General features: G+C 40.3%; 1 protein-coding gene across 1 annotated transcript in view; it reads left to right on the forward strand.

Moving 5' to 3' along the window:
- Positions 1 to 13,590, forward strand: part of DNAH3 (dynein axonemal heavy chain 3) — a 219,892-nt gene that overhangs the window by 57,399 nt on the left and 148,903 nt on the right. The window contains exons 18-19 of the mRNA XM_028531458.2: positions 200 to 411; positions 4,482 to 4,573. Coding sequence (XP_028387259.1) covers positions 200 to 411; positions 4,482 to 4,573 — 304 coding nt within the window. The remainder of the gene's footprint in view (positions 1 to 199; positions 412 to 4,481; positions 4,574 to 13,590) is intronic.

The raw sequence follows: 13,590 nt of genomic DNA on the forward strand, positions 1-13,590 counted from the left end.
GACTTCAAACAGTTCAGTAAACACACCCATAGTTTACTGGCTAAGCAGATATTTCAGATACAGACCCAATTCCAAAGCCTGTGCTTATTCCCATATCCATACCATAGGCCCAATTCTAAGTTCAGGAAATTAAAGGTACATGTGACTGACTTTTACTTGATGGTCTGACTCTTCTCACAATCCATCTTTTTTATTTCAGGACCACTATTTTTACTGAATGCTGAAGAAATTGCAGAGGAAATAGGGAATATGTGGAGGACAATATATAAATTGACTAAGACCTTCGCTGATGTGCCTGCACCCAGGCGCTTGGCAGAGAATGTGAAAATCAAGATTGATAAGTTCAAGCAGCACATCCCTATCCTCAATATTTCCTGCAACCCAGGAATGAAAGACCAGCACTGGCAACAGGTCCCTGTCCCTGCCTACCCCCCACAAGCCCAGCCCATACCTGGTCCTGGTGGCCCTTTGGAAGACAGGAACTATTACTAGGATAAGCTTTTTGAAAGGAGAATCTACTTGAAGCCAAGGGGGTAGTGGTGGGGGCAATAGCCTTCTGACATAAGGGAACAAGCAGGATGAGGGAAGAACTGCTTGTCTTTTCACATGAGCAGGTTGGTGCCCTTTTTTGGAGACCCCAATTGCCTGTGGTTGAGTACTATTCCAGCCATTGGCCACCAAGGCTCTCCTTAGCATATGACTGCTTACGGTTCTAAAGGATGATAAGGGTGTCACATCACAGTGGGATGGACGTTGCTTTGTTCCCAACCTAGGCTACACAGAAGAGAGAGTACCTCTTTTCCTGGGGGCTCCAAACAATGCCTGATGCCTCCTGCTTGGGCTGGCTGTGCTGTGGAGTTTCATCATCCAATAGACAATGTTCAGAAATAATTTTGCACTCTCCTTTCAACCCTTTAAGTCTATAAATGAGAATAATAAATATCCTTCCTAAAAATAGTTGGGATTTATATAAACAACCGAGTGTGAGAGTGATAAGTGTGGTGTACACACTAACCAGAAAAAAGAAAAATTCACTGTGTTTCTGTAGTAATGATCACATTCAAGGTCTAGCAATGGCCTTGAAACAGCCTCAACCAGGGAGTTGCTGTGTGTAGAGGTAGAGATGAGCATCCATAGGCAGATTACTCTCTGACTTGGCCTGGAATTCCCTCTCTCAGAACCATGCACAAGACTGAGAACACTGTCTTTAGAAGGTCCCAATGTGAGGGCACACTCTTGACCTTCTATAGAATGGAGCCTAAGCACAGTTGCTAGAAACATTTCGATATCCCTGGGAAAACAAAGATCTCAGTACATGAGAGATTCATGAGTTTTCTGTGGAAGAGAGCTGCTTCCAATTTTCCAGAAAGCCTTGAAACTCAAGATTACATAAGACAGGGCTATAAATAAGGGCAGACAAGAGGTCATCTGAGTAGACTTCTACTCTTGAGCAGAGGTGCAGCTACTCTCTCTTGGTGTTCATAGGGTGCTTCTCCCTGTGGACCTATCCTGACCAGAACTTTAACCATTTGAAGGGTTGAGAGGTTGAGTAGTGCTAGGTGTCTTCTTGAGATGGCACTGTAGAAAGCACCCTCATCAATGGTTAAACAACACTCCAGGGGGACTTGGAAAGCCATACACCCTCCACCTGGTGCTCCACCTATGATGACACTATTCTCCCGCATGGTCCCTTTCAAAATCCCAACCATTCCTAGACATTCATAATTCTCATTTATAGACCACTTAGATAGACAAATTGTAAAAAATATTCCTTAGAATTAAAATATAACAATAATAATGGCTAAGGCCTATTGAATACCAGCTATGTACTGGGTACTCTGTTTCATACTTTTTGTGGGTTCTCTCATTTCATCCTCCCTGCAACCTTTGATGTAGGGACTATGATTGTCTCCATTTCACATATAAGAAAACTAAGGCTTAGATAGATTAAGTTGTCATGTGGCTAGTAAGTGAGGGGGAGGAAACTGACATGTAGGTCTCTGACTCAGCTTAGGCAAAAAAGGAACAAGAAATAGCAGATGAGAGGGAGTAGAAGGTATGGTACAGTGAGCTACAGTTGAGAGTGGAGTGCAGCCAGAGAAAGGGGCTCCAGAGTAATGAGCCCCTGAAGTGAAAGTCCAGTGGGTGAGCTCAGAAAAGACACAAGATGCACTTAGGGCTGCCCCACTCTAAGCCCCTTCCTTACTACATTATAGGTCACACCACAAGCAATGCCCTGTGACAGCCCCCAGTCTGGGGAAGCTCTTCTCTGTCCTAATACCTAACTCAGGAGACCCATTTGCACAGATTTTGGTTTTGAAAGGGGGAAGGCTAAACAACCTGTAGCTCCAAGGCTGTAAGATGGATCTTCTGGAGTCCTAGGGTAGATCCATGAGGTTTCTGACCATTTCACAGGTCTTAAGCAGGAAAGGCTGGTTCCTGTGTTTAAGGCATAGACTCTACTGCTATCAGCATAGGGATTGCTAGTACAGTTTAAAAATGAGATGGAGCAGATAACATCTGGCCTTAGGAAGAAACTGCACTGATGAGTAACAGAGTTGACCCTCTAGGATGGTGTTACCTAACAGAAATATAACATGAACATGTGTAATTTTAAGGTTTCTAGTAGCCACATCTTTTAAAGTATAAACAGGTGAAATGAATTTTATGAATAAATTGTATTTAACCAAACATATCCAAAATATAATTTCAACAGGTAATCAAAATAAACATGTTAATGAGATATTTTACATTACTCTTTTCATACCAAGTCTTTGAAATGTGGTGTACTTTTATTCTTACAGCACATCAGCACATCTCAGTTTGGACTAGTCACATTTCAAGTTCTCACTGGCCACTGGAGTCCAGTGTTTCCATACTGGACAGCTTAGTTCTAGGCTCATAGAATAGAAAACCAGGTGCTTTGTTAATCTCTATAATTAACAAAAGCACTTTAATTAATAAAGCTACCAATCTGTGAGTCTTTCTTATGGACCAAACACTATGCCAAATGCTTTACAGAGTTACATCATTTAGTGCTGGAACTAGCCAGTGTGTTATTCTAAGCCATACTTAGCATAAATGAGAGCCAGGACCAGCAAGGACAGCTGTGTAGACTGAGCTCCATGATTCTGAGGAATGCCATTTATAACCACTACAGTGTGGTTTTACTTTCTAGAGCTCTGCAATGTATAACCTGCACAGTTATACATAGTAAACCTAAGAGAGATGGATAAGAGCTTTGGAGTCAGAGCTAGATCCAAGACCCAGTTCTGACATTTACTAGCTGGATTGTCCTGGACAAGTCATTAATTTCTTTGCTTTAGTTTCCTTATATATAAAATGAAAATAATAGCACATTAGTACCTTTCTAATTGTGTTGGGAGAATGAAATAAGTACATAAAGGTATTAAAACAGTGACTGTACAGAGTAAACTCTCAATAAATGTTAATTACCTTTATTATTTCTATTGCCTTAGTAGTCCTTCAGGTGTCCTCAGAAGGCAGGTTGCAAGCCATTTGAATTAAGTCATTCACTCCGTGCTTTCTCTTATGAATATTTACTGATGCCTACTAAGTGCCAGGCCCCCAAAACACAGGCTAAACAAGAAAGAACATGACACAAGACTCCTATTCTTTTCTTCTCTGACATTCTTTAGTCATACTGGGGTTGGATAGAGACAAAACTGGACAGTAGGTGAGGTTTTCAACAGTGACTCTTCCCTTCAATCCTAGTGTTCTTCTTTAGCACACATAATTCTCAGACTGCCCAGATCTCCCACTCCCTAAAAAAAGTGTTCAAAATCTGTCAGAGACCTTATTGAATACCTATCTTGGGGGTATTTTCACTTAAAAATAAGCTTAGGATAATATTCACACCAAGGAAAAGGCACAAGTGCTAACATTTCCAGCAAGTTAGCGCACCGGGATGAAAAGGAAAATATTGTAGAGGAACCCTTCCTCCTCCCAATATCCTCAGATCACAGAAATTAGGGCCTGCCTGTCATATGTACTCAGGACTCCCTCCTTTTATTCAGCAAACATTGCAGTTTCTTTTATGGACCAGACTTTGCACTAGGCCCTGGAAGCACAAAAACAAACAAGACACACTCTCAACCCAAAGACGCTAACAGATTTGCACTGTGCCAATTGCTGGCTAAAGACCAGCTCCCAGTAAAAGACCCGCTTCTCACACTGCAGATATAATGCAGTGTGGTCCCTGGGCTGCCCTTGAATCTTTAGATCTGTAGCATCCAATTCTGTAGGCACTAGTTACATGAAACTATTTAAACATAAGTTAAATACAATTGAAAAGTCAGTCTCTTGGCCATACCAGCCGCATCTCTAGGGCTTGGTAGCTGAATGTGACTGGTGGCTACTGTAAGAAGCAGTGAGGACATTGAGCACTTTCATCATCACTGGAAGCCCACTGGGCATCACTATGTTGAACCATAAACACTTTCTTTCATCTTTTTTTGCAGATTAGTGAGCTCGTTGGCTGTGAAATAAAGCCTACAGAGACAACTTGTCTGGCAAATATGCTGGAATTTGGATTCAGCAAATTCATTGACAAGTAAGGTGCCTCCCTTCCTTCAGGAAGTGCTTTGATTGAAGTACCTGTAAGTTCCTAAAATGATAGGACTGGCCTCATAGCAGGCTGTTTTCTTTCTTCTGATTTGTGAAACCTAATATTTTCTTTTTTAATATATTTTATTTATTATGTTATTACAGTAGTCCCATTTTTTCTCCCCTTTATTCCCCTCTGCCCTGCTTTCCCCCTTTCAACAGTATATGCCCCCTTAGTTCATGTCCATGGGTCGTACATGTAAGTTCTTTGGCTTTCCTATTTCTGATACTATTCTTAACCTCACCTTGTCTATTTTGTACCTACCATTTATGCTTATTATTCCCTGAATTTTTTTCCCCATTCTCTTCCCTCCTCCTCCCTAATGAAAACCCTTCATATGATATATATTTCTCTCATTCTGTTCCTGTTCTAATTGTTTGCTTAGTTTGTTTGTTTTTTAGGTTTAGTTGTTGATAGTTGTAACTTTCTTATCATTTTAATGTTCATAGTTTTGATCATCTTTTACTTAATTAAGTCCCTTTAAAATTTTATATAATAATGACTTAGTGATGATGAACTCCTTTAACTTGACCTTATCTGGGAAGCACTTTATCTGCTCTTCCATTCTAAATGATAGCTTTGCTAGATAGAGTAATCGTGGGTATAGGTCCTTGCATTTCATGGCTTGGAATACTTCTTTCCAGCCCCTTCTTGCCTGTAAGGTTTCTTTTGAGAAATCAGCTGATAGTCTTTTGGGAACTCCTTTGTAGGTAACAGTATCATTTTCTCTTGCTGCTTTTAAGATTCTCTCCTTATCTTTAACCTTGGGTAATGTAATTATGGTGTACCTTGGTGAGTGCTTCCTTGGGTTCAACTTCTTTGAGACTTTCTGAGCTTCCTGAACTTCCTGGAAGTTTCCTATGCCAGATTGGGGGAGTTCTTCATTATTTCTTCAAATAAGTTTTCAGTTTCTTGCTCTTCCTCTTCTCCTCCTGGCACCCCTATGATTTGGATGTTAGAACATTTAAAGTTGTCCTGGAGGTTCCTAAGCCTCTCCTAATTTTTTTTTTCTTCATTCTGTTCTGGTTGAATGTATACTTCTTTCTTCTGCTCCAGATCATTGATATGAGTCCTGGTTTCCTTCCCTTCAATGTTGGTCCCCTGTATATATATATAAATATATATATACATATATATTTTTTTTATTTCACTTTGCCTAGCCTTCACTTCTTCCTCTATTTTGCAGCCATACTCAACCATTTCTGTGGGCATCCTGATCACCAATGTTTTGAATTGTGCATCTGATACGTTGGCTATCTCTTCATTGCTTAGTTCCATTTTTGGAGCATTGATCTGTTGTTTTATTTGGGCCATATTTTTTGTTGGTGTGCCTGTTATGTCCTAAGAGGCAGAACCTTAGGCACTTGCCAGGGTGGGGCAACCCACAACCCACTGCACTGTGGCACTGTATGTGGAGGAGGGGTCCAAAAGGGAACAATGCCACTTGCTCTGCTCTCAGCCAGCTTTCAGTCACTTCTGCCACTACCCACATTCAAATTGGGCCCTTCTAGTGCTGATTCCCAGGTGTGTGGGCTTGTGTGCACTCTAGGATCCTGTGGGTTTCCCCAACAAACTCTCCTGTGAGGCTGGGAGTTTCTTCCACCATCACAATTCCCACAGGATTTTTACAGCCAGAGGTTTTGAGGCTTTATTTCCCCTGCACTTAAACCCTGGGATGCCCAGTCTGTCTCACTCCCCAGTTGTTCCTACTGGTTTATCCTCATGCAAATGTGGAGGACTGCCTGGTCCTCCAGCCACCACCTTGCTGAGCATATTCTCCACCCTGGCTGTCCATCTCCACCCCTTCTACCCATCTGGATGAATGTTTCCTTAACTCTTTGGTTGTCAGACTGCCATACTACTTGATTTTCTGCCAGTTATGGTTGTTTTGTTTTTAAATTTGTTGTTGTCCTTCTTTTGGTTGTGCAAGGAGGCAAAGTGTATCTACCTACACCTCCATCTTAGCTGGAAGTCCAGATTTGTGTAACTTAAGAGTTTTCAGTAATGTCCCCTTCAGGTGACTAGCCACTGGTTAAGCTTTCATTTCATTGACTAGAAAATTGAGTCTGAAATTTTAGTTCAAAGAGAAATTAATTTTAAAAGTTTTTTGAACCAGAACTGCAAACCCAGCTCTCTCTCTCGCTGACTTTGGGTAAAACCATTTAACCTTTCTGGACCTCAGTTTCCTCTTCTTAAACAAAAAACAACAACAAACAAGAATGTCTGTCTGTACTCTAAAATTCTCTGAAACATGGCCATGTGAGAGATCTCTTCATTTGCATATTTCCCTTCTCCAAATGCCCCTGGATTTTGTGAGTGAAAATTTGTACAATTTAAATTGCTATTCTCAGGACCCTGATTGTCTTCACAGTTCCTTCAGGGAAATTGATGGGTAAGGAGATTTGGTGTTGCCTGGACTTGAGAAGCCCTGTTAGGCAGCTGGGTTCAGGTCTAACTCCACACTCAGGTTCTCAGAGTGTAGCCCCAGACCAGCTGCATTGACATGACCTGGGAACTTGGTAGAAATGTACATTCTCAGGCCTACCAAAACTACTGATTCAGAAATTCTGTAGGTGGGCCCTGCAATATGTATTTTCACCAGTCCAGGTCAACACTCTCCATTGGGGGAGTCACTAACCACATACAGCTATTGGACCCTTGAAATGTAGTGACTCTGAACCAGATTTGCTGGAAGTGTAAAATACAGGTTGGGTGTCAAAGACTTATTACGAAGAAAAGAGCAAAACATCTAATAAATTTTAGTGTCAATTATGTGTTAAAAAGACAAGGGACATAAAGGAAAGAATAAACAGATGGGTTTTTTAGGTTTTTTTTCTTCAAGTTGGTTTCTAGTTTAAAGCCCTTGTGATCCAAGAAAATGTTTGATATGATTTCAAATTTCTTGAATTTGTTGAAGCTTGTTTTGTGTCCTATAATGTGGTCTATCTTTGAAATTGTTCCATCTACATTTGAAAAGAATGTATATTTGCTTTATTGGGGTGAAAGATTCTGTATATATCAGTTAAGCCCATTTGATCTAGGACATTGTTCAATGCCACAATGTCCTTATTGAAATTCTGTTTGGAGGATCTATCCATTGTTGACAGTGGGGTGTTAAAATCCTCTAATATAAGTGTGTTGCAGTCAATATCTTTCTTAAAGACCTCTAAAATTTTCCTTATATATTTAGGTATTCCTGTGTTAGGTGCATATATATTTACAATATTTATAACACCTTCATGAATTCTTCTCTTAAGAATTATGAAGTGACATTTGCCTCTTTTCATGGCCTTTGTTCTGAAATCTGTTTTGTCTGATGTAAATATTGCTACCCCAGCTTTTTTTTATTCATGTCTTTTTGCTTGGAATATTTTTTACAGCCCTTCACTTTGAGACTGTGTAGATCTTTTTTTACGTTATATTTTATTAATTATGCTATTATGGTTTTCCCAATTCTTCCCCCTTTATCCCCCTCCACCATGCACCCCCAACCCTCCAACATCCCCCCCTTAGTTCATGTACCTGGGCTGTACATATAAGTCCTTTGAATTCTCTGTTTCCTATACCATTTTTGACCTCTCCCTGTCTATTTAATGCCTACCAATTATGCTTCTTCTTCCCTGTACCTTCCCCCCCATTCCTCCCCTCCCCCTCCCCACTGAAAACCCTCCATGCAATGTCCATTTCTCTGATTCTGTTCCTGTTCTAGTTGTTTTCTTAGTTTTTGTTTTTCATTGTTTTTCTTTTATTTTTTTAGATTCATTTGTTAATAGTTGTGACTTTGTTGTCATTTTACTGTTCATATTTTTGATCTCCTTTTTCTTAGATAAGTACCTTTAACATTTCATATAATAATGGCTTGTTGATGATGAACTCTTTTAACTTAACCTTATCTGGGAAGCACTTTATCTGCCCTTCCATTCTAAATGATAGCCTTGCTGAATAGAGTATTCTTGGATGTAGGTCGTTGCCTTTCATGACTTCATATACTTCTTTCCAACCCATTCTTGCCTGTAAAGTTTTTTTTTTTTTGAGAAATCAGCTGATAGCCCTGTGGGCAATCCTTTGTATGTAACTCTTTCCTTTCCTCTTGCTGCTATTAAGAGCCTCTCTTTGTCTTTAATCTTCAGTAATTAATAATGATGTGCCTTGGTGTGTTCCTCTTTGGATCCAACTTCTTTGGGACTCTCTGGGATTCCTGGACTTCCTGAAAGTTTATTTCCTTCTCCAGATTGGGGAACTTTTCCTTCATTATTTGTTTCAACAAGTTTTCAATTTCTTGCTGTTGTTCTTCTCCTTCTGCCACCCCTATAATTCAGATATTGTAATGTTTCAGGTTGTCCCAGAGTTCCTCAGCCTCTCTTCATTTTGGGGGGTTCTTGTCTCTTCATTCTGTTCCAGTTGGTTGTTTATTTCTTCCTTTTGTTCCAAATCATTGCTTTGAGTCCTGGTTACCTTCTTGTGCCTGTTGGCTCCCTGAATATTTTGCTTTATTTCATTTTGGGTATCTTTCACTTGTTCTTTCATTTTTCAACCAAGCTCAATCAGTCCTCTGAGCATTTTGATTACCAAGGCTTTAAATTCTCCATCAGATAAGTTGGCTATATCATTCTTGCTTTGCTGTCTTTATGAGGTTTTGCTCTGTTCTTTCATTTTGGCCCTATTTCTTTGTTTGGGGCCTCTGTTAATTTGTAAGGGGGTGAGGCCTTAGGTATTCACCCTAGGCAGGACAAACCTTGCTGCACTGGGGCACTGCCTGTGGGGGAGGGGCCAGAGAGGGAACCATACTGCTCACCTGCTCATCTCTAGCACACTTTTCAATGAACTCTCATGTGAGACTGGGAGTTTCTCCCACTGCAGCAACCACCATAGTCCACAGCCACCTCTGAGTCTCAGTTTCTCTTTAAGTCAGCCCCTCCCATGTATCCTGCCACCTTGCCACAGCCTGCCGCATCCCCATAGTCCGCCACCTCACTGCAGTTTCACTCCATCTGCCACATTATCAGTCTGGTTGCTCTGTTTGACTGTTTCTTTAATTCCATGGTTGTCAGAGTTCCATGCAGTTTGATTTTCTGGCACTTCTGGTTGTTTATTGATTTTAGATTGGTTGTTATCCTCCTTTTGGTTGTGCAAGGAAGCAAAGTATTTCTCCCTATGCCTCCATCTTGGCCAGAACCCTCTGTGTAGATCTTTTATTCTGAGGTGGGTCTCTTGTAGATAGCATATGTGTGGGTCACTATTTCTTATTTATTCATCTATCCTATGTTTTTTGGTAGGAGCATTTAATCCACTACATTTAAGGTTGTTATTGATAGGTACTTATTCTTTGCCTTTTTTCTCCTTTGCAACTAACTGTGTTCCTCTCTCTCTCTCTCACTCTTTTCCTTCATCTTCTTAAAGCAGTCACTTTATATGTCTTGTAATGCTGGTTTGATGGAGGTGTATTCTTTTATCCTTCTTCTGGGAAACTCCTTATTTTGCCTTCTATTTCAAATGACAACCTTGTTGTGTAGAGTAGTCTTGGTTGCAGGCCTTTGGTTTTCATTACTTGGAATATATCTTGCCATTCCCTTCTGGCTTGTAGTGTTTCTGTTAAGAAATCAGCTGCTAGCCTTAGAAGAGCTCCCATGTATATTACTATCTGTTTCTCCCTCACTGTCTTTAAGGTTCTCTCTTTCTCATTAAAATTTGGCATTTTAATTATGACATGTCTTAGAGAAGGCCTGTTTGGGTTCATATTGTTTGGGACCCTCTGTGCTTCTTGAATTTGTGTGGCTTCTCCTCTCTTCCAGGTTAGGGAAGTTTTCTGTAATTATTTTTCAAACAGGTTTTCTATGCCTTGCTCCTTTTCTTCTCCTACTGGCATCACTATAATGCTAATGTTGTTATGTTTCATGTTGTCCTGAAGTTCCCTTAAACTATCCTCATCCTTTTTGAGTCTTTTTTTCATGCCATTGTTTTACCTGGGTACTTCTTTGTACCTTGTCTTCCAGCTCACTAACTCGGTCCTCTGCTTCAACCAGCCTACTTGTACTTCCTTCTATTGTGATTTTTATTTCAGATATTTTATTCTTCATTTCTTTTTGGTTCTTGTTTGTAGTTTCTATTTCCTTTTTAATGTTGTTATAGTTCCCACTCAGTTCCTTGTAGTTATCACTGCCTTTTTTCGGCATCTTTATAACCATTTCTTTTTTAATTCTGTGTCTGATAGATTGCTTTCCTCAATTTCATGTATCTCTTTTTCTGGGGATTCTCCTATTCCTTTCAATTTGTGGTTCTTTCTTTGTCTCCCTTTTTTAGGTGACTCTTTTTGTTTGTTTCTGCATCTCAGAATGCTCTGCTTTGCTTGCCTGTCTTCGTGGGGAGGACTTCTGTGGTAGGTATTCTGTGGGACTCAATGGTGCTGTCTCTTTGATCTCCTTGTCTGAGTGTTCTAGGGTTTTCCTTTCCTCCATTTGTATGGGCTCTCTCATTGTTCTTGGGCTTTACCTGTTGGTGGCTTCTTCATTGGTGAGTTATCCCCTCCCACTGGCTTATTTGTACTCACAATTTCCACCCTGTGTTGTATGCTTCTTTGTTAACCAACATTTGTTAGTGAAGTGTTGGTTAACAAAGAAGTACTACCAGACAACCAAATGTATGCCAGCAAAAAGAACCCCCTTACCACATCAGCAATATCAACTGCAATTGAGCAGATTAATAAAGGTGAAGAGAGATTAATAATATTATAAGATAGGACAAAGGGAGTATGAGATGACTTAAAGAGGGGAAAATGTGTTTTGGAAGAAGGAGGAGAGTTGATAAGGTTAGAGATAGAACCAAAGTGAAGAAATGGAAAAAACAAAATTTAAAAATGTAAGTAAAACATAGAAGGGCAATGGAAAAAATGGAGTAGAAAAAGGAAGTGTATGCTATAAAGTTTAAAGTAAAATTAGAAAGGTATTGGCCCAATGGGAGCAAAATTACAGAAAAATCACAGCAGGGTCAATAGCAATGACAGCTAAATGAAATTTAATAAAAGTGGAAATGGAATAAGAATATTGTAGAAGAGAGATAAGTGAATATGAGATGTCTACAGTGTAGAAAATAATTTTGAGAGGATGGGGAAGGCAAACTAATGAGTATAGATAATGCCTGGGCTAAGAGAGGGGAAAAATTGAAATAAAATTCCTCACTCAACTGGTTGAGGGTTGGAGGAAGGCAAAATGGAGTAATACAGGGGGAGAATATCCTATGGGATTTAAAGTACAAATAGTGAACAAATAGGAGTTCCATTGGAGAAGTACAGCAATAACCATGGTATTTTTCCCAACTAGCCACAATTTGTAAAGGTAAAAAGGAAATAAGACTAAATAAGACTCTTATGAGAGGGGGAAAAGAATGTGAGCTGACTTAAAAAAGAAGAATGCTGCCCTGGCTGGCATAGCTCAGTGGATTGAGCGTGGGCTGAGAACTGAAGTGTTACAGGTTCGATTCCCAGCCAGGGTACATTCCTGGGTTGCAGGCCATAACCCCCAGCAACCACACATTGATGTTTCTCTCTCTCTCTATCTCTGTATCTCTCTCTATCTCTATCTCTATCTGTCTCCCTCCCTTCTCTCTAAAAATAAACAAATAAAAACTTTTAAAAAATAGTTTAAAAAAGGAATGCTTATGCAAGGTTAGATGAAGAAGAAATAGTAAGAGTAAGGAATAGGAACATTATATAGTGTGAGAGAAAATATAGTTTGCAACAACAGTAAGGAAGGTCAGAAAAATGACAAAATGGGGTAAGGCCAGGGAAGGGTGCTGTGTGAGATTTGGAATAACAATAATATGGAAAAAATATATAATCTGAATAAAAAGAATAAAAAATAAAAGACCAAGAATAGTGAGTTAGTTGGAATATGAGTAAAATGGGGGAATAAATATTAAAATTCTATATGAAAGGAAGAAAAAAAGAAGAAAGAGAAAAAAACATGGAAATTCTGATTTAGAGCAAATGAAATTCATCTCAGCTCTTAGTGTTTACCTTCTGGCTTCTTTCTGGATTTGTCTCTGGTTTTCTATCATTCTAAGGTGCCAGGGTGGCTCATCCAACTTCCGTCAACACTACCTGTATCTCCTTCCCCTGCCTCTACAGGGAGCTTCTGTCGTGATCAAGAGGGTGAGGTCTCTGTGTCTCCCCTTGGAGGCACTGTTCAGTCTTCTGGGAAAATTGTGGGTACATTTCCCCTGCATCTACACCTTTCATCTTAGTCTGTCCCAGTTTATTTCCAATAATGTGTAGTTTCCGCTTAAATAGTTGTCTGTTTCATGGCAGAAGGGGTGTGGCAAGGGAGTGGGCAATTGGTATGAGTGTCAGCTCTCTCCTGCTTGGCGTAGTCTTCTGCTCTGTGCAAGCCAAGTGTGGGCAGCACCCTGAATCCCCTTTGTTGCACCCTTTTTTGAATTTCTGTTTTGATGGCCTGATGTGTGGGTCACCGGCCAGCAGTGATCATGGAACGCTGCGGATGGCTCATCAAAACTCGAGAAAAACAGACACAGAGACAACCAGGTCCTGTGGGGGAATAGGAACAGCAGGGCCACTCCTCACATGGCGAGAGCCTTGGCCACCCTCTCTCCTGGAGGGCACCATGGCCACTCCTCACATGGGGAGCGTGCTGCTTGGCCACCCTCCCTGGTGGGGAGAGCGCCCCATTCCCCCTCTGGAGAGGCTTTTTATTGGTTTTGTTTGCAAAAGAATTCAGGTAAAAGCTCATTACTCATTGCTAGGAAGTAAGGATCAAACAATAGATAACAAGGAAGTCTGAGGGCCTATTTTGAGTCAGGATCAAAGAGCTGTAAAACTTTGAGGAACAAACTATCTTCCTCCTTGGACCCTTCTCATTCAACTGAGAGCATTCTAAACAAAGGTTTCACAGGAATTTACATGTTCTTTCTTAGGCCTGATCACCCGGGGGATCCACCCTTTTTAGCACAGA

The sequence above is a fragment of the Phyllostomus discolor genome, chromosome 3 (genome assembly GCF_004126475.2).
Source record: "Phyllostomus discolor isolate MPI-MPIP mPhyDis1 chromosome 3, mPhyDis1.pri.v3, whole genome shotgun sequence".
Classification (NCBI taxonomy): domain Eukaryota; kingdom Metazoa; phylum Chordata; class Mammalia; order Chiroptera; family Phyllostomidae; genus Phyllostomus; species Phyllostomus discolor.